Genomic DNA, 21,574 nt, shown 5'->3' on the forward strand with positions numbered 1-21,574 from the left:
ACTCTGTCTCAAAAATAAAGAGTCTGGAGAGATGGCTCAGCAGTTAAAGAGCAGCAGCTGCTTGTCCAGAATACGCAGGTTCAATTACCAGAACCCACACAGTGGCTCTTACCATCTGTAACTTTAGTTCTAGGCCATACGAAACCCTCCTCTGGCTTCTGCTATCACTACCTGCGTGTGGTACATAAATACACAATGCAAATGTAACACCCATACATATGAAACAAGTTTTAAAAAGTTTTTTTTAAAAGAAAGAAAATAAAAACCACCCAGATCACCCAGCCACTACTACCCTTGCTAATATTTCCTTCCAGGTATTTTTCTCTATGGTCCTCCCTTCTCTTTTCTCTCCCTTTTCATTTCTCTTCCTGTACCCTCCATGTCTTCCTCAGTTTCTGGTTCTGACAACTTATAATGTTTATTGTGCTCTTTTCCATTTAAAAATTTATGATTTAATTTATGATTTTAATAAAAGAAAAATACTGAACATGATGTTAGTATTTATATAATCATATTCTCATGTACAAATATAAAAAAACCCACACTTAGCCATTTCACAGGTGATAAAATAGAGGCCTAGAGAGATTGAATAGCTCTTCCCACACTCACTGCCAGTCAGGCCTAGCCTGGCCACCGGCTGTTGTCTAAGCACAGACAGCCTTATGTGTGCCATGCTTTGGTGTCACCAATTCTAAAAGCCTTGTTTTTCCAGGAGCTCAAAACTTTCCACTACGGCACTCACTCCTGCAAGTCCAGCCCAGGTGAAACCTTTGAAGTTGCACACACCACCCTTTGTTATAAAAACAAGAAAACCCTTTCCTTTTAATTCACCGGAGCGCTCTGCCTTGGCATGTGGACCTGTGAGATGCCGGCTGAGGAGTTCCTAATGATTACCAGGTGTGGAACACCTCCTGCCAGAACCCACCCAGCCCTTTGCACACTTTCCTCATAAGTCAGACAATAACGCAGTGGGTGCATTTGATGCTGATTTGCTGGTAAGGACCACGAGACTTCAAGTGGCAAGGGTGGGGTTCAGGTCTGGGTCTCCTGCTTCTGTGTTTTTCCCCCTCTTCCTGTGGTGGCTGCTTCTCCACCTGAAATGCTCCCTATGTTTGTAAGCTGTTCAGTTTTCTGCATAAGCCTCCTCAGACCCTAATGGTGGCTTATCTTCAGTGCAATCAGCAATAGAGTTTGTTCCTTGAGTTTAGTAAGACACAGCCCTGTAGGGATGCAGAATATCGTTCCTTGCCCTGAGGGTATCCAGAGTACCCATCTCTGCCTCACTGCCGGGCTTCAGATAGTTTTGGACCTCTGGCAACAGAGTGCTGGTTTTTATGGCTGAGATAGCCATTGCTCTCATGGTTCTGGATAGGGCTTCCCATCTACCTGTGGGTCAGATAACCTTCTAAGGATATCAGACAACCTGTATTTTTTCCTTGTTTTGTGGCCATTCCAAAGTAAAGGTCAAGGCAAGTCACTTGGTCTGTCAGGTCTGTGCATAGGCTAATATTTTGAATATTTTGTCCCAGTTGGTGGAACTGTTTGGGAAGGATTAGAAGGTGTGGCCTTGTTGGAAGAGATGTGTCATTGGGGTTGGGCTTTAAGGTTACAAAAGCCATGCAATTCCTAGTTATCTCTCTTCACCTCATTCTTATGGAGATGATATAAGCTCTCAGCTACTGCTTCAGTGCTATGCCTGCCTGTCTGCTCCCATGCTCCCTACCATCATCACCATGAAGTCTGAAAGGACTTCTGCACAGCAGGGGCTCTCTTCCAGACCCCAGATCAGATGAAAGCCACACCTAAACACCTCTTTTTACAGAGAGATTCTTTATTAAGCAGCAAAGAAAAATTAAGTGACTGCTTTCTGACTCAGGCAGAAAAACAGCAACCTATGACCATGCATGTGTCATTCTTAAGAGAAAAAGGGGAGGTCTGTGTTAGAATGGGCTAGGGTGCAGTGGGAAAGGAGATAGAGGACAGGGAGAAGGGGAAAGGGCAGGGATATATGTCCTGGAAGGATGAAGGACTGCCTCTGGATAGAGAGGAGACAGACGAGGCACATAGGCGAATGGTGGTTTATAAAGGTAAAGGAGGAACCCCATGTTAGGATAAGGTGTTGAATTTAAGTTGGGCATGTTAATTAGGTAAGCCAAAAGGTGTTTCTGATAGCTGGACTTTGGTTGTCAGCCTCAGGAGAAAGAGGTGGTCAAGTAAGGGAATAGACCTTGGTGGCTAGCTTTAAAAATGTAATCTAACGGTTTGTAGCAAGGCAAAGGAAATGGGGGAGAAGGGCAAGGCCTGCCAGAGCCACATACTCTAGTGGGCTAGTGTCTCTTCAGAGTCAGCCTTTGAAACTGTAAGTCTCAAATAAACTCTTTCTCAGTAGGCCCACTTCACTGAAGTCTTCTGTGAGACCAACAGATAAGCATCAGCATTGGATTTCTAACAGTAAAGAACCACAGGCAAGAAACCATGCAAGAAAAGCTGAGAGATTATCTCCAAAGAATATCCTGACCCTCATGGAAATGCAATGCATTTGAGTTGATAATCCTAAGGCTAGAGTTGTCAGAAACCATTGTCACCATTATCCATAAGCCAATGGACATGTGGACCCCAAATGATGGTTTGTGGCTGCTCATCTCAGTAAGCTGGATGGGATAGCCAGACTTGGCTCTCTTGATTCTAGGTAGGGCCCAGAGTGGAGGGACCAGGCTCCATAGCAAGCTTTACAGGAAAGAAATCTGACCTTTTATCTCCTGTTTTTCCTTTACATCTCTGTCCTGTTTAGAGGATGTCAGGGAAGGTTTATTCAGAACCATTGAGAAGGGTTGAGTCTCACAAGAGTGGATTTCATTCATCCTATTAACATACTAGCATGCAGCCTGGAGTGCTGGAGCTCTCTATTGGAGTAGCAGGCCGGGAGGGTGCAGTTCTGCATGTGGTCAGACTAGGTGAGTAAGGAAACTCTGCGTTGGAGCAGCAGGCTGGCTGATGATGTCCTGGGATGAAGCATGGAGACTGAGGTGTGTGAAGCACCATTGGAGCAGCAGGGTGGGTGGGTGGCAGGCATTCTGCATTGGAACACATGGTCTCAGGTTGGCATCTACTATGGTTTGAATGAGAATGGCCCTCATAGGCTCATATATTTGAATGTCTAGTTCCTAGTTGCCAGACTGTTTAGGGAAGGATTAGGAAGTGTGGCCTTGTCGGAGGAGGTGTGTCACTGGGGATAGACTTTAAGTTTTCAAAAACTCATGCAAGGCCCAGTCTTTTTCTTGCTCTGCCTGCTGCCTGTGGATCATGATGTAAAGCTCTCAGCTACTGCTCTAGCACCATGCCTGTGTGCCTCCTGCCATGATGATAATGGATTAACCCTCTGAAACTGTAAGCAAGCCCTCAATTAAATGCTTTCTTTTATAAGATTTGTCTTGGTCATAGTGTCTCTTCACAGTAATAGAAGGGTAACTAAGACAGCATCCTTGCCTGGACAGTCAGTCATTGGCTGATTTCATTTGGAGTCATGTACTGCTCCTGTTTTCTCCCAGTATTTTCAGGAATTTGCTTTCTCCCATGGGTTCTTATGGGACTACATGAGATTTATAAGTAGTGAGAACAGTGGCTTCAGGGTGGGTACTCAGTCTAACCAAGACCTGGCAGGCAGAAGAGTCACCAGTAGGACTAGTGCTCATTTGTTGTCCAGTGATTGACTTATCTCTCCCTCCCCCCAACCCCCATCATACTCTGACAACCAGAGTTGGAATATAATTAGGTTCCTACATGGAAGGCCATGGGCAGGGTAGATGCCTGTGCTGTGTGTTCTGCTCAAAGCTCAGTTCTAACCCCTTTCTTGGTTTTATGTTCAGAATGGAGCTTTTTCCTAAGGGAAGGAACAGGATGGGAAAGAAGTGTTACTATGATTGTAGTATTTACTAGGCCTTTAATATGTGATAAGTATTTGACCTAGTCACTCATAAGTTATGTTATGTAATTTTCCTGTAGGCCATGAAGTGGTCACTATTGAGCTAAGACTAGGGTAGGTACAATTACTTGTCCAAGGTCATCCAACTGGGACATGAGAGATTCTAGATTTGTTTGGCTCCAATGAGCCTCTTGGAGAGAGACAGAAAGAGCTCTGAATTTCTAAAGAGTCTGGAAAGTATGGTTAACCATGCATAGTGCTGTGTGTGAATTGTAACTTTAGGCATAATGGAGATGTGGGAACTGCCCATTGCCAATGCCAGTGTGTGTAGATTTGTGGATTTGTGTGCAGTGTGCTTATGTGCTTTCCCTTAAAAAAAAGTATACATACTGAGCACACTCTAAAGCTTGTATGTGTACACATGGGCAAACATGCAACTGTGTTTGGAGGTTGGCCAGAAGCATTGACTGCAGAAAAAGAGAGTATCTAAGGAGGGAACTCTTGGCTCACCTCAAAATCAGCAGTAGTTATTTTATTTCCACTCTATTTCCAAGTGTGTGGAAAGATGGAGTTACATATAATTGTTACAATGGCATATCTAAATGAGTATGTGTACCTTGGGAGAGGAAAGACCACATGCAAAATCAATGATCCAACTATGCAGTCCCAGCTCCCTGGCCTCAGTTTTACCTGAGTTTTACAGAACAGCGAAGAGAAAGAGCTTGGTCAGATAAGGGAATGAGGAGACAGAGCAAGGTGATGGTAGGTAAGTGAGTGAGATTGTTCTGCAGGATTCCACCCAGTGGGGAGGTGAATTACACTCTCACTCCTTACCTATATCCTTCACTTCTCCTGCCTCTTGGGGCCGGATGGGCTCTAAGCTATGGCATAAAGTGTTTTTTTATGAGCCAGTAGTCTCTCTGACCTGGAAGGGATTCTCTTTTGCTTCCTCAGGCTGAGGTAGCCCAGCTGCAAGAACAGGTGGCCCTAAAAGATGCAGAAATTGAGCGTCTTCACAGCCAACTCTCCCGGAGTGCAGCTCTCCACAGTGACCATGCAGAGCGAGGTAACTAAATTGACTGTGACAGAACACATTATTTTAGGCTCTTGGCCCACTCTTATAAGTGGACATGTATCTGTGGATGACTGTGTGTGCTTGCATATGTGAGTGTGCTAATATACACATACATGCATTTGTGTGTGTGTGTGAGCACGTGCTTATGTGTATATGCGTGCTTGCCTGTGAAACTGAGCTCTGACATTGTATCATTGTCATGCCTCTCCCTTATCTAGAACACTTAGCTCTGAAGGCTTTTCTCACAGTGTTGACTGAAGCTCTGTGCAGCTCCAGGCAGCCCCCTCTGGAGCTTTTTTCCCCCTAAAAACCATCTGACTTCATTGAATTAAAAGGCCTTGCTTCGGTGTTCCCCCCCAAAGAGGAGGCTTAGCAGTTCATCCCGCCTGACATTTGTACAAGGCCCCGAGATTACAAAAGAAAGTCAATTCCTTGCCATCCTTAGAGCTCTACTTAAATATTTCCCAGGAAGCTCTTCCTGGCCACCCAACCTCAAGTGGGTGACTCTGGTCTTATTATTCTTGAGTTCCCAACATAGCTCATACTATAATTTAGCAGTGCTGTATTTTGGGAGGTCTTGAGATAAGGATTTTTGTCTTTGTTTAAAAACACTTTAGAGCCTAGCACAGTATTTGGCCTACCCTAAAACTGAGTCATTGAGTAAGTGTAATGGATACTGGATATTCCATGGGGAGTTCAAATCTTATCGATTAAAAACAGAAGAAACCCTCAAATATTCTTCTTAACATACATAGTATCTTTGTGGCATTCTCCAAGGATACAGAGAGATCACACACACACATTCCAGCTCCCCCACTTGCCACCTGGATGCTGACCAAGGTCAGTCCTTTGGCTGCTGCCACTGTCTAGCCTTATCTTGGCCTCAGCATTACCTGGCTTGGGTCTCCAGCTGGAGTGAGAACATTCTATATCCTTGTAATAGTGACTGAGCTTGAAAAAGATACTGGTGACCATCAGACTTATCCCTTCCCATCCTTTCACAGGAATCTTCCCATGCTTACGCTATCATTTATGCCCAGTCAGGTTGGGTTCTGACCCGTGCATCCAGCTTTAACAGTCTTTATATGAAATTTCCCTCCTACCCTACCCTCATGCCACACCCCCCCAAAAACTGAGTGGTAGAACTGATGTTGGTACCAGAAGCCTAAGACTCCACTTGCTCTGAGAATGAGCTCCAGTAACTCTTTACACCAAGTCCACACATACCCTAATGCTATTTCTTATTAACTATCACAGAGGAAACAGGATATCTGTACTTGGGATCCCTTGTTTCTTGTACTGTTCTTACTCAACATTTCTTCTTGTTGTTTATCTCATTTTAGAATTAAGCACAAGTTTTTTTTTTTTTTTTCTAGCATATCCAGGTCCATGCCAATTCCAAAACCTCTAAGAATCTCAAAAATGGCCTCTTTCTTCTTCAGGCATTGGCCTTTACTCTTACTCTTCAGACCTGTTTGGGAAGAAGCCAGGCTTGTCCCCATTTGAGTCTAAACTTGGAGAAAGCCATTGTTTTTCTACCATGGACCAACACAGAGCCATTGTGTATTTGTGGTGAAGTGGCATTGCTCTCCGTTAACCGTAACATTTGCTTTGTGTATTTGTTATTAAATCTAAATAGTTATTTCTTTTGTTTTTGATGTTTTTATTATGTTTGTTTATTTTTTGTGTGTGTATGTGTGTGTACACATGCCACATTATATGTGTGGATATCAGAGGAAAATATGTGAGAGTCAGTTCTCTCCAACATGTAGATCTTGAGGCTCAATCTCAAGTTATTAGGCTCAATGGCAACTGCATTTACTCATGGAGCCATCTTGCTGTCCCTTCCCCCTTAATTTTTTTTCCCTTTTGGTTTTGGACTAAGCCCAAGGCCTTGTGCATAGAAGACCTGTTACTCTGCCACCGGACCATACCTATAGCCTTTTTTTTTTTTAAAGAAAAGAAAAACTTTTCATTTTGAACTAGGGTCTTCATAAGTTTCCCAGCCAGGGTTCAGACCTTGGATCTTCTCCCTCTGCCATGAATGGTTATGATTATAGGCCCATAACTCCATGCCCATATGTAAACATTTCTTTAGTCAGATTTTACAATTTTAAATTTAACCAACTACCAAACCTTTGACTAATGCCCAGTGTCCATTTATCATCCATAAATTGTTTTGAGTTTTCTTTTATAAAATTTTCCTCTGCTTCTAGTTTGTCTGACTGCATGGTCTTTTCCCAAACTAGTCAGGAGCCTCGGCATATGCTTATACAGAATATGAATATTTATGTTCTTAAGAGATGCTGTTTATGAAAGGTTTTTGATTCCTCGCTGTCACTTTTGAGTAAATGCTATTTTTATTTTGCCCCTGGATACCTATCTAGAAAGAGAAGACAAAACACTAGGTTATTCACAAATATAACCAACAAATGTCTAATGAGACTCACTGTGCAAGACCGCATCCCAGGTTCTTTCAACAAATAAAAAGGAGCCACACTCACTTGTCAGTCTTTATGTTTGAACCTGAGGGTCATCAGCATATGGCAATAGCTGTCAGCAATTTGTACAAATAATTCCTTCTATACCTTGATTCTTTTAGACCAAGAAATCCACCGTCTGAAGATGGGGATGGAAACACTGCTGGTTGCCAATGAGGATAAGGTGAGCCAGTCACTGTGACACCTTGTCCTTTCCTTGCAGGCACCTCTAACTAATTCGGTCCCTTCTGGTCTCCACTCTATTGGACAATGGCATGCCATCATTGGCAGGATATGTTAAGATAACAGCTTTTCACGAGAGACTCAACTTTAGTACTTGTTTATATGCCTGAGAACTTTGCCTAAACTGAATCTCCCAAAGGCACCTTAGAGCCCTGCCTGTTCATGGTGGTGTGCTGAAAAATACCCCTATCCTCACTAATGTCACAACTCGTAGCAAAACAGCAACAGCCCCTGTGTGTGCAGTTTATTCCTCCTGATAGAACTATCATAGAGACACTTAGCAGTATGCCGTGCGTCAGTTTATCCTGCTACCTTACATTCTTCCTTTCTGATTCCTGCATAATCATATATAACCTCATACTTACATAGAGAAGCCCTTAGCTAGTATAAATAGTGTCTCTGGGAGTCACAGCCCCACATTCTTAGCTAAAGAAAGAGACTCAGAATGCTTGGATAATTTTGCACAGGTAGATAGCAGAGCTACCCATATAGTCCAGGATCTGTGTGACCTAAGTCCCCAGACCTTGAAAGAATGGTCCTTTCTTGTGATATGCTCTGTTGTGTTAAGTACTTCAGACTACCAAGGGACAGGTGAGGAGATTAGGATATGTCTTATGTGTGTAGCTCCAGAGAGTGACTCAGGAATCAGAGGCATTCTTCATGCAGGCTGTTTTCAGAGAGTAGGAGGCAGAGAGTTGTACTTCTGCCAGCATGTGGACCTCTTCAAGGGTATGTCAGTGACTGCTGACCCATACCTTCACATAGTGCCATGGGTGTCTATAGATGCCTGTGCGGCAGACCACTAGGCCCAGCTGGGCCCTGACTTTCTCTTTTGGGGGTCCTCAGAGGTCTTCTATGGGATTTTCTCCATTGTGTTCCAAATGAAGTCAACTAGGGACTGGAGGTGGTGGTAATCTTGATCTGCTCTTATACCATGACAGGACCGTCGGATAGAGGAGCTTACAGGGCTGTTGAACCAGTGCCTAAGGGTGAAGGAAATTGTGATGGCCACTCAGGGTAAGAGGAGGAGGAACCCTATTTCCCCTGAAAGATATTTCATCTACTGTATCAGAGGCAGGAGAAATCTGCTATCAGATCCTCTGTCTCCTGATTGGAGATATACTGGAGAGTGGATCTGTGTGTAGACTCTTGGATGATGCAGATGGTGATTTCTGGAAATTTCATCAAATGAAACTTATAGGGACTGCCTAAGAAAATACAGTGTTTAGGTTTAGCTCTTGGGAATCCTCCCCATTAGAGGGGCTCCAATCTGTCTTCTTAGGATCCACCTTAGAGACAGTGACAGAAATTACACTGAGTCGGTCAGAGCTCTCATGGGCCTCAGAGCCTGTGAGTTTCTTACAGGATCTGAAGTTCCCTACAGGTGGAGAAGATACCTTGGGGACTTCCATGAGTTTCCAGGTGCCCAGGTTGCCATAGAAAGTCATGTATTTCATATTTACCATGCAGACCAGGGCAGCGTACAAGCAGTGTGTATATTCATATTAGTGCACTGTGCTCACGTGCCTCGTGCAGTGGAGCTGGCTCCCATTGCGGATCCCGCAGGAGCAGTTACTTTGCACAGGAGGGTTGTTTGAAGGGGATCTGATTCTGGCGGAGCTACTGACTCTGGAAACAAACCTTGTCTCTGCTGGGATACGAACTGACTGGTTCCTGCCCAAGGAATCTGCCAAGCCCCACACAAATGCCTTAGCCTCTTTTCTCTAATTCTTTGTGACCTTGGGCCAAATACCTCATAGGACCTGATTGCCCTTGAGCAAGAAATAAGAAAATTGGAAGCAAGAAGTGGCTTACCTCTGTTCCAGGGGTGAACTTTGACCTTAAAGTGACCTTCATGGCAGCCCTTGATTGCGTCCTGAAGAATTTTCCCAATCACACTATTAATGTCTCTTTATGTAGTAATTACTTTTTTGGTCTGATCAAATACCCAACAGGAAGCTAGCTAAGAGAGGAAGAATTTATTTTGGCTCACAGTTTAAAGACACAGTGTGCCATATCAGCAGGAGTATGTAGAGACTCCTTGTATTCTGATGGGCCAGGAAGTGGAAAGATTGGACAGAAATGGGCAGAGCAGTAACTCCCAAGGACCACCATACAGCTCAGCAGCCCATGTCCTCCAATGAGACTCTACCTCTGAAAGGCATCACAGACTTGCAAAACGGCAATGCCATCTGAGACATCCCATACTCAAACCACAGCACTTTACATGTGTCTTAGTATTTTTGTTTTTGAGACAGGATGAAGTGAAACCCTCAAGGTGAAGCAATCCTCCTTAGTATTTGTTAATGAAGAACAAACACTATGAAGGTTTTGTGGTATGAGTTTCTGAGAAAGTCTCACAGTGGTGATTTATCAACATTGCTTTACTATTTCCAGGGCCTTCGGAGAGAACCCTCTCAATCAATGAAGATGAAATAGAGGGAAGCTTTAGAAAATGGAACACCACAAATAAAAACCCTGAGGAAGTATTGAAACAAGAGGTACCACACTTCCTCCCACAGTGTGGGGTTCAATTGTCCTTGGGAGCTTGCCTTGACCTAGAGAGGCATCTGACAGCTGCCTGTCATCAAGCATCTTAACTGATGAATAGTTCAGTCCAGGAAATGCTCCTTAAGCTCTGGCAAGATGGTTTGGGGAACAAGGCCTGAGCTCTGGCTAGGGAAAGCATGGGGGCCACTGGAACTCTGGAGGGCAAGAATTTTCCTCTTTAATTGGCTTTCTGTTTATCTTTCTTCTCTGGCATGTAGCACAGAACAAGGGTAGTGTTTTGTTTTGTTTTTTTTATTTACAAAGGCTTCTCCAGAGCTTGCTGTCATGACTTACTCCTAGTGGACTTGAACATATTTGATGAATGAGTGAATCTGTCTTGACTATAAAGAGACACAGGCGCCTTCCATAGCAATGCATTCCTGCCTCACACATGCCTGTGTCAGCCCCTCTAACCGGCACATGGATTTTCTTCTCCTTGCTTTAGAATATGACCCTACTGTATCACTCTCTAGAACTTGGTTAAACACAGATAAACAAACGAGTTTGTAGACGGAGGCCTGGGGAGGAGGGGAGGGGTTGTACCAGGACTAAAAGATTCACAAACTCTAGAAAGATCAAACTGAAAATGATTGTTTAACAGTTCAGCTTAATCACTTCTTTAAAGAAGGATCAAATGTCCTCCAGTGACACCCCCACCCCATTGACTCAATAAAAGTACATTTTGTTGCTGGTAGTTGTATCTGAGCAGTAATCAGGACTTGCTCAGTTTGTTTGGTGGTTGTTGCTATGAGCAGTGTGCATGGCGCAGTTCTCATGACATCCAACATGGGCTCTTATTTTACTACAATGAGGCTGAGTTTCAGAGGGGGTGAGTAATATTCTCTAAGTCACACTGTAGGTAGGTAGCAGAACGGGACTTGAACCCAGATCTGTCTGACCAGCAAGCTCCAGTTTTTAATACCTGTGCTATGATGTTAGAAAATTTTCCTAGAGAAAGCCAGAAAGACCTGGGGCTTGAGGAAAAAGACAGGGTTCTGTGGTCAGTGCATCAGTGAAGACTGAACTGTATCCTATCATTCTCATTATTTCTGACTCACCCTGAGATGATGTTTTCTTTCTTACCTTCCTAATGAACCCCTGCTCACTTCTCAACGTTCAACCCCAGTGTTCTCCCCTCTGAAGCCTTGTCACAGTCTACCCACGGAGAGGGAAGTTTCTTCCTCCCCTTTCCATGTTATATCATTGGTGTCAGTGTCACAGCAGGTGGCAGTTCCTTTATCCTTGCTTATTGATCTGTCTCCTGGTGTGGATTATGCTTCATTCCTACCATAGGATTGGCAGGCAACAGATGGTGCGGATGCTTGCTGAGTGACTGTGTCGCTAGAGTCCTCTCAGTGAGAGTCACTTATGCCAAACAGCGGGGGTGTTTTAGGTTGTGTGGGGTAGTGACCCATTGAATCAAAGAAGGTAAGAGACAAGCTATGCAAGGGCAGAGGCAATGACAGCCCCCAAGTTTTGGGAGTCTGCTGCTGGGATCTAGACTTAATGTCTAAGGTCTAGAGCTTAGGGACAAAGCATGATTTGACCCTGGTGGCTTGATATGCCTAGTGTCTCTCAGAGCTTGGTGTATTCTTTAATCCCTGATAAGGATTTCTTGAAAGAGCAAAACATCCATAAGAGTGCACCTACCATGGCTGTAGCCAGGAACAGAAATATTTTTCTCAGAGGAGTCATCAAGGGGAAGGTTTGGTTCCTAAATGGTAACTGCCTTCCATTGCTGCTCTTCTGTTTGTGAAACAGGTATCACCGCGATGCAGCTCTCCCTCCCCAGGGCCACCTCCTTTGCCACAGAAATCACTGGAGACCAGGTAGGAGAACTGAACGCCTTTCTCTTCTTGGGGCTCAGAAGGTAGATGGTGACTGGGCAGGTGTGGTGAGATAGCCACAGGGTTCTGGGCACAGGTTCAAGCCAACCTCTCGTGGCTACTGAGGGGATTTCTCTCCCATAGGCCGAGAGTCACCGACATTGAGAAAAGGCCTAGTCAGGACTCGTTGGCTATCATCCCTCCGTTCCCTCTGTGGCCGCATGTAGCATTGCCCCTTTACTGTGCATTGGATATCCTCAACAGAATAGCCCCTATGAAGACATGAGTCTCCTGAGCTGACTACTCAGGGCAGGGAGAGCCAGAATGGAGGGTTGGAGGATCCTAGGCAATACTTCAAGCTGTGGCTGGCTGGTGTGCTTGCCTCCTCTTAAGGGGGGTGCCTGCAGCTTCCTGCCCAGATCACTTAGATTTAAAGACAAGCCAGTACCGGCATTTTCCTTCCACTTGACTTTGCAGACACTGGGATTGGGATTCCCTTGGGAGACCCAGTAGTTATATTACCAGTACCACTCACTGTTGGGCCAGGCTTCCCCCAAGGTCTTATCTTACACAGGGGTTACCTACTCCAAGCCTAAGACAGGCTTCTGGTTAAGCATCTGACATGCCCGGTGCATGAGTGTCACCAAGTGACTATGAGTATCACCATAGTCACTATGAGTTCTTTTTTCTGTGTTTATCCAGGGCTCAGAAGAAACTCTCCTGTAGTCTGGAAGACTTGAGACGTGAATCTGGGGATAAGGTCAGCTCATTAACTGGCTGTGTCAAGTACTGAGTTACTCCTTTAGGCCCAGCACAGTGCTGGGATGTGCAGGTGGGCACAAGCAGGTTTGGGGGAACATGGGAGCAGGAACAACAAGGTCCGAGCCATATACCACATCAAGCCAGAGAAGATCATAGGATTCTGGCCTCATCTCCCCAATGTTCTGGGATCTCTGCAGGGGTTCTGAATGAAGGAGTAACATAGGTAAAGGGGGTAATTTCAGAACACAGCCTGGGATAATCAAGAACATTAGAGAGGTAGCTTTAAAAAAGTCTGGAAAGATCTGAGAAGGGCTTTGTGGCCCCCTGTGTAAGAATGGACTTGACCATGTGACTGGGCCCAGTGTTGGAGGGAACAGTGGAAGGCTTTGAGCTTAGCAATGACTAAGCACCGAGTCCTGCCCTGAACGAGCCTCTGGTGAGCCATGCTTCATACTGCCCCCCCCCCTTCCCCAACTCTCCGTCAGAGTGACATGGTGGAGAGCCACGGAAGCTGGAGTTGGCAGGAGCCAATCCGCAGCCATATGCCTCTTGCTCCATTGGTCAGTCTTCTGGCAACTGCCCAGGGTATCTGTTCCCTGGCCAGACAGTGGCTTGTTTGCTGCTGTGAGTGGCGATCATCTAACGTGAAGGATGGGGCAGTGTACTTACATCTCAGTGCATCAGATGTAAACAGGCACGTGGTTCTGAGCTGCTCATGGTGACTAACACAGCTTTCTTTTTCTCCTCATGTTCGAATCCTTCTTGTCACTCCACAGTGTGTCGATGGGAACCAGCTGTCCCTGGTGGGAGAGCCCAAGGTACATTCATTTATATCTTTATTGCCTATCCTTGGTTGTAACGTTTGCTAGAGTATTTTAACCAGGTACAGCTTTTGTAGCCTTAAAATAAGTTAACTGTAAGAGTTAAGGAATGAGGAAAGGGAAAATTCCGTTGTAGTGTAGTCCATATGCATAAATCACTTTCTCATAAATCATTATCCTTGGTGTATCGTTTACCAAGATCACCTCTGCTTTGTAGGCTCAGAGAGACTAATCTTTGAAGAAGTCTAGGCTTAGTTACTATATAGAAGGTGTAACCTTCGACACAGAAGAATGTTGGCAACACTCCTCTTCTGTGCTGAGATGCCAGGTTAAAAACACAGGTGTGCACTCAGTCTGCCTTCAGTGAATAAGTTATGTTATAAAAAGTCCATTAATCCCATTTTCTCCTAGATTGCTGCTGTGGCAGGTGATTACAGTTCTAGGCTGGTAGACCAATATTGAGCCCACGGTAAACTGAAGCTTCCTATAATTAGTGTCAGCCCCACCCAACCATCATCTATAGCATTGAAAGGGGGATGTACTGTGCATTGCCCTTCGGTCTCCTCTGCCTTCCAGAGGAGACACGAGGCTTCACTACATGTGCCTTGAGAAGGCTCTTTATACTTTCACACCACTATGGCAGAATGGAGCATTTCTGCTCTTCTAACTCTTTGTGGAAGAAAGACCTCATCTGTACCCTCATATCTCGGTAAAAGGCTTCTTTTCACTTCTGTACTTATGGCAGTCAGTGCTTTGGTTAGCCAGCCATTCCTCGGGCCATGGAGATTGTTGAGCAAATGTCTCCTGGCTGCTTTTCTGTCCTAATGCTTTGGACACACAGTCCCTTGTGTTTTGTGGCCCCTTGGCAAAGCTCTGGGGCCTAGCCATCACTCTTCCAGCCTCAGCTTCAGAAAAGTCATTCACACTTATCTCTAAATAACAGATGTAAGTGGCCACTTACTTCTTTGGGGATGCTGCTGGTTCATCATTCATGCTTTAAGACATCGAGTTGCTTACTGTGGAAGATGAGTGATGTAGGAGTGCTTACAAAGAGTGCATATTCCATCTTGAAACTAGCTCTCCCACACCTTTGATCATAATTACAGTCTTATGAAACTTCACTTAGTTCAACATGAGCACCTCTTCCCTCCACACATACCCAGCACCATTCCACAAGTACAGTAGTTTTTCCATAGCATCTCCTTACTGTGGTCCCTGGCCTTAAACTCAAGCTTTTCATGCTGGAGTGTTCTTTATGTCCCAGTCACCCTTGCATTCTGACTGTTAGCCTTGTCTCCTGTGGGATGAGTCAGTCCTTCCCATTCCCAACACTCTAGAATTGAGTCCTCCAGCCCTCTGTAAGTACTTTCTTCTCAGAGCTGTACCTTGTCTTCTCGTGTGTGTGTGTGTGTGTGTGTGTGTGTGTGTGTGTATGTTTGTATGTGGATCAGCAGACTTGAAAGCACTCATTTCTCAGTGGATTCTTTCAGTTGTGCCCTGGGACAGATAGGCATGATATTCCAGATGCAACCTGTGGTGTGCTTTTCTGGATCTAGGGTCTGTTCTTGATTGCTGGCCCCTTTGGACCTGACCTGTTATGTTTCTATGCTTCTGTTGGTCTGCTGAAAGCTATTCGCTGGGCTCTGTGCATGTTGTTATTTTCAGATTCCCTAAGGGTGGAATTGCTATTCTCCTCTTAGAAATGACCAAACAGAGGTTTGGAGAGGTTAAAAAGAAAGGGCCTTCCCTGAGTCTCTCTGACCCAAAGCTTAGCCCTCTCTGAGCTGGCAGGCCACCCTTTGTTCTGATTTAAAGCAGGTGGGTGATAGGTTCTGCTCTGCTCCTTGGCTGTCCACTGCTGGGTTATACTTGAAGACAGGAAATAGAACTGGAGTCATGTGTTCCTGTCTCCTTCCTGTCGGGCCTTACCATGGCACTTGTTTCTTCAACAGTGAGTCATTCCCTCAGCTTTGTATCTCGACTGAAGCAGAGCTCAGAGAGCCCATTCCATTGTCCTCTGCTCCTTATGGGGCTGGAGCCTCACTCACCCTTGGGTGTACCTCACCTCTTCAGCGTACTCTCTGGGTGGTCATGGACGGGGGCTTTCTGCTGTCCTGGCCCTATATTAGGGTCTTACGTGACACAACCAAAAACCATATTGAAAGTCCTTCCCCATTTTGTATTTCATATGGAAGATGGAACTTGGTGTCAGATTCTTTGATTCTCTAAACTTAAAACCAAAACAAAAGCAACTATTTTATTGTGTCTGCATGCATCCGAGGTCACCTTAGGGTGGTTGGTTTTCACCGTCTCCTTCTCTGAAGCAGGAGCTCTCTTGTTCCTGTTGTTGCCTCCTCACTGCAGGCTAGCTGACCTTCGAGTTTCTGGGAGAGTCTCCTGTCTCTGCCTCACATCTCATCACAAAACTGCTGGGATACAGATGCGTGCCACCACATCTGGCTCCTCATGTGGGTTCTAGGAACTGACCTTGGGTCACTGGGCTTGTGCAGCTAGCGCCTTTGCCCGCACAGCCATCTCTCCAGCCCACAGTTCTGTTCTGACTACTCCCTTCCCATGGTCTGAGTCTGACTGAGTATCAGAATAATCCAAGACGCTTGTTAAAAATACAGACTCCTGAAGTGGGTGCGTTTTCAGAGGGCCTGATTCACAGGGCCAGGGAGGAGCCTGGGAGTTGGTGGTGTTTTTGATAGTGCCTCAGGTGAGAGTGAGGCAGTGGATGAGCTAGCACTGGGAAGCTGCTGGGCTGGTCCACATGTCTGATCATGCCTGACCTCTCTGCCCTGCAGGTCATCACAAGCTTGAAGATGCCATGCTCTTCATCTCTGGAGGTTCTGACATGGCTACTCACAGACCAGATTTCTTTAACAATCTTGCCTCCTCTCTCCCATATTTCTCATTTCTAAGCTCATCTGTGGAGGCTTTTGTCAATATGCAGAGAATGAACTGATTTTCAAACAGCTGCTGGGACACGGAAGCAAACTGAATTCTGCTGAAATGTACTGCTCACTTGACTTTCAGTGAACGAAGCTTCAAAAGGCATCTTGGTCTTGGCAGTCATCCAGTCCCATTCTGACTCGCCAGTTTTAAAATTGGTTCCACCTCTCATCTTGCTTTTCTTCTAGGTGTAATCAAGTGATCCATAGTTGAGTCTCTCAGTGATGTCATCTCATTTTCTCTTTGTTCTCACACTTGCAATGCATTCTATATGTTTTTCTCAGGTTTGTGGCGTTAGTGATCTTTATATACTTCTTGACAGAATAAGTGCTAGTCTTTCTCTTTAAATCGGCCTACTTCTTTGGGGTTTCTTTTTAGCCAGGATCCAATTACAGGGCTTGTTGCACCAAAGTGGTACCTCAAAGAGGATGATTCTAAGTTCCTAATGGAACTGGGTTGGATTGTAGCCTCCAGGCTCCCCCCAATGTATGCTTAGGTTCTTGCTTTGTCTTATTATGATACTGGACAAAAGGACCATTATTATAACACAGACTTTTCCTGCTACTATTTCAGATTTAGACTCTCGTATCACTGCTATAGCATGGCCTTCCATCAGTCATGGTCAGTATAATCTGTGCTCATGGCTGTGACCTTGTAGAGATCTGCCTTGGTCTGGTGTGACTAAGGGTCTTGCTTAGCAAAAGCCTCTCCTTCCTGACCACAGGAAAGCAAATACGGGGAGAGCAGGGAAAGCTGGACCAGACTGCTCTCTTCTCCCATCAGCAAACCGTGGCTTGTGTTTTTAAAGACCCAGGGAGAATTCCTAACTATGAATTCACTAAACTTCTAACATGGGGCAAATGGCACAGGACTCTTTGGATTTGGGCTTGATGCTATCTCTGTCTCACTGTGTGGGTAGATCTTTACCTTTCTGCTGGACTAGGAGAAATGACCTTGGAAAGATCTTTGAGACAAGCTAAATGAAAAGTGACACTTGCAGAAAGGGTTTATGCACACACAGATTTCCTACTGGTTTGAGCCACAGTCTAACGGTTAGTCTGGCATCTCTCTTTCCAATAGGACAGCTCTTTCCCGGTGGAGCAGAAGTACCCTACGTTACCTGGGAAGCTCTCAGCAGCCACACCCAATGGAGAAGCTGCCAAGTCTCCTCCCACTGCCTCCTCCCAGCCTGACTCTTCAGGGAGCAGCCTGCTGAGGCTGAGTAAGTGTCCAGCCCCTGGGTTGGTGGCCTCAGGAACTCTGTCCTTAGCACTTACAGTCACTGTAGCGTTAACTGCAGCTCACAATTAGGAATGGTGGGGGTTGTTCCCAGGCAAGTTGTGTCCCAAAGTGGCTCCACTTTTCAAGAGTCCCTGTCTGGATAAGCTGCTACCCAAGTTATTACACCTCCATTCTCCTTTCCGTCCATTCTTCCTCGAATCCCTGCCTGTCCTCCCCACCATTGCCTTTTTTTCTCTCCCTCTTAGACATCTCCATTTACTCTTCTTGCCCTGCTTCCTTCATCTGTCATCCTGGTCTTCTCTCTCCCATGTCTGCCTTTGATATAGCCCATGTTACCACTAGGCTGACACTGTGCAGGCTCCCAAGTTAGAGTATTTCAGATTCAGTCAGCAGCAGAGGATTTGATGTGGTCCAGAAGTGAATGCTTTGGTGCTCACAGAGTTCCCCCTACCTACCCCCAATTCCTCCCCCTGCCCTGAGTTCTCAAAACCCAGTTCTGCTCTGGACTTCCACAGCTCCAGATAAACCCTTAAATAACTGTGTTCAGTTTTACTCACACTGTTTGAAGTCATTGTCGTGTGAGTCCTGGCACTGGTGCAGGGGCATGACTTAGAGTATCCCCCTCACCTGCTGCTGACCCTCCCTCCCTGCCTGTGGACACCTCAGCTTATAAGAAAGTGGCACTAGGGTCCATTGGCCTGATGCTTCTGTCAGCATGCTGACCCCGTGGGCCATCTTGGTCACCCTCTGCCTTGTCCTTTGTGGGGTGTTTTCCTTTCTCTTTAAGTTTTTCTCTTTTGCTCGATGATACTCTTTTTATTTCTTTGCTTCCCCGTTACTGTTGGGCTGGACTTTGGCCTCTCTTGCTTCTTCATGTGACTTCTGTGCTTCTGGGTTGCTGGAGATCGCGGCTGGAGTGTCAGTGCTCCCGTATTAGGTACTGTGACTGTTCCAGATGAGGTAGGATGTGAGAAGTCCTTTGTTTTTCATTTCTGCTGCCCTGCCCGAATTCCAGAGTCTCCCTCTGATTAAATAGTCAGCTCCTTGTTAAAATAGTCTTCAATTGCTTGGACCCCAAACTCTTAGAATTGAAGACATTAAATCACTTAGATTTGAAACACTGGCCTCAGCAGTTTTTAGTGAGAGCCCTGGGAGGTGTCCTGAGCTCTTTAAGCTCCTGGTACCTCAGTAGAAAGCTCTATCCTAAAGGTAGCACTGGGAAGAGTGTTCTGGACTCCCACAGAAGGATAGCTCTGGTATAAGGGTGGGGTTCCCAAGGTCCCCTCACTGTCATTCACATACCTTTCCATCCTGTCCACCTCAGGAGACACAGAAGGTGGTTGGGAAGATATAGTCGTGGCCAATGAACTGTCATCTACTTCATCTGGTACTGAGTCAAGCCCCCAGTCTCCCCTGACACCAGATGGCAAACGGAGCCCCAAAGGCATCAAGAAGTTCTGGGGAAAGTAAGTTGGTGGTAATGGTCATAACCACATGCTTAGACAAGGCAGAGGCCGTCTGAGCCCCTGCTCCCTCACATATGTACAAAAGCAGAGTAGTCACATTCAGGGAGAAGAATGTGAGTTATTTTGTGGGACCCAGAGAAGTGGGACAGGCAGTCATTAAAGAGAGCTAGCTGCCATGTGTCTTTCATTCTAGGCATCCGTATATCCTGTGTAACCTGCTCCGATTCTCAGCAGGTTACACTACCTGAGCTCCTGGAGAGGCATGAGAATGGGCTCTTCTTTTCTTGGGAGCCAGTCTGTGTCTCATAAAATCTTTTAAAGACCAAAAGCTGAGTACTTACTAGTCCATCTGATTCATTCTAGACAGAGGCAGAAGCTGGAGTCTCCTCAAAGGCATCAGCCTGCACTTTGATCCTGTGAGGAGTGGCCCAAAGCCCAGAGTTTGGCTTAGTATTGAATCTCAGATTCTAGTGGAAGCACTGTTATAGGTCATTTTCCCTAGCTTCAGAACGGGCACTGGGAAGGGTATTGCCTAAAGCCCTGAGCCTGGCCTGACTAGCCCTCACAGTCTCTGTGGTTTCCTTTCCATACAGAATCCGAAGAACTCAGTCAGGAAATTTCAACACTGATGCACCCGGGATGGCAGAGTTTCGACGAGGTGGGCTCCGGGCGACTGCAGGGCCAAGACTTTCTAGGACCAGGGACACCAAGGGACAGAAATGGTAAGGCTCTATCCATCCCATCTGCAAAGAGCTTTGTGAAATCCTATCCAGGATGCAGTGTGAGTGAGCAAGGCTGGATGTTCCACAGCCTCAGAGGTTAAAGGCAGGAGTCTTTCATATAGAATGTATCTATTGCCCACATTCACAGGTACTGAGGTAAAGCATGAGGCTCCTTGCAGCTAGACATGATTGGGGTAGAAAGCTGTATTAGTTACTTTTCTAGCTTTTTCAAACAAACAGAAAATCACCAAACATGACAAAAGCAACTTGAGAAAGGAGCTCATTCTGGCTTACTGCCGAGCATGATGGGGAAGGCATGGTGGCAGGAGCTTGAGGTGGCTGCTCACATCTTCAGCCAGGAAGCAGAAAGAGATGAGCTGAATGCTGATGCTCAGCTAACTCCCCTCTTTTTATCCAGCCTGGGACCCAGCTGATGGAATGATGCTACCTAAAGTTAGGGTGGGTCTTACTCCCTCTATTAACCCAACCCAGACTCTCTCACGGAAGTGTCCAGAGATTTGTCTTCTGGGTGATAACAGATCCTGTCAAGTTGACAATATTAGCCATCAGAAAAGCTATTAATGGCTATGCTCCACTGTCACTCATTCTCGGTTATGCCTTTCACATTGAACTGTGAAGCTCCTGTGAAGCCAATAAGAACAGATTCTGGAATCCCAAAGCTTGGTTGTTATCTCTGCTTAACCACCCATAACTGCAAGCTGCATGCTGTTATATGACGTCTGCCCCTCTACTCCCCACTTGTGAAATGGGGATGGAAAATAAGTATTAAAATTTTTGTGAGAATTATGTGAGCTACTGCACATCTCATCCAGGCATCAGCCACACGGCCACTCAAGGGTTAATATCCACATGGCCACTCAAGGGTCAATATCCTCTTGTCTTTGGAGAGTCTTGAGGAAGCAGCCTGCATCTGCCAGTATTCCTCATAACTGCGCTGTAGCAAACTGTACTGAATGGTGGTAACTTAAGGGGGCTGCTAATGTGTGAGTGGCATGAACATCAAACTGCAGGGTTTCACATGACTGTCCCGTCATGCCCTGTTGTTGTTTGTTTTTGCTCTTTTGGGGGACCCACCACCCAGCTCCCAAATAAATCACACACATGTGATTATTCATAATTATTCTTAATTATGAATGCTCGGCCTTAGCTTGGCTTGTTGCTTGCCAGCTTTCCTTAACTTAAATTATCCTGTTTAACTTTTTCCTCAGGGCTTCTACCTTTCTCTTTCTTCTGTAAATCTTACTCTGTGGCTTGTTGTGTAGCTGGGTGGCTGGCCCCTGGACTCCTCCTCCTTCTCTGGCTACTACTTTCTTCCATATTTAGATATTGTTATTTGTTTCTGGATTTTCAGAGATGAGAAAGTAAAGGTACAGAAAGCTTCAGTGCTGTGTCTTTAAGGATTGAGTGTAGCAAGGGAATCCTTGTACCAGAGTGGAAGAACATTTATAAGACCAGCAGGCATTTCCCTTGGCTGTGCTCCTATCACTTC

The 21,574-nt window shown here is 45.6% G+C and overlaps 1 protein-coding gene across 1 annotated transcript in view; it reads left to right on the plus strand.

The window, feature by feature from the left end:
• The window catches only part of Ppfibp2 (PPFIB scaffold protein 2), a 153,902-nt gene that overhangs the window by 117,585 nt on the left and 14,743 nt on the right, over positions 1–21,574 (plus strand). Inside the window, 11 exon segments of the mRNA XM_076549819.1 lie at positions 4,877–4,988; positions 7,600–7,661; positions 8,662–8,737; positions 10,118–10,221; positions 12,032–12,099; positions 12,799–12,856; positions 13,635–13,676; positions 17,715–17,856; positions 18,781–18,813; positions 19,201–19,342; positions 19,936–20,064. Of these exon segments, the coding sequence (XP_076405934.1) occupies positions 4,877–4,988; positions 7,600–7,661; positions 8,662–8,737; positions 10,118–10,221; positions 12,032–12,099; positions 12,799–12,856; positions 13,635–13,676; positions 17,715–17,856; positions 18,781–18,813; positions 19,201–19,342; positions 19,936–20,064 (968 nt within the window).

This window comes from Peromyscus maniculatus, chromosome 1 (assembly GCF_049852395.1).
Source record: "Peromyscus maniculatus bairdii isolate BWxNUB_F1_BW_parent chromosome 1, HU_Pman_BW_mat_3.1, whole genome shotgun sequence".
In the NCBI taxonomy this organism is placed as follows: domain Eukaryota; kingdom Metazoa; phylum Chordata; class Mammalia; order Rodentia; family Cricetidae; genus Peromyscus; species Peromyscus maniculatus.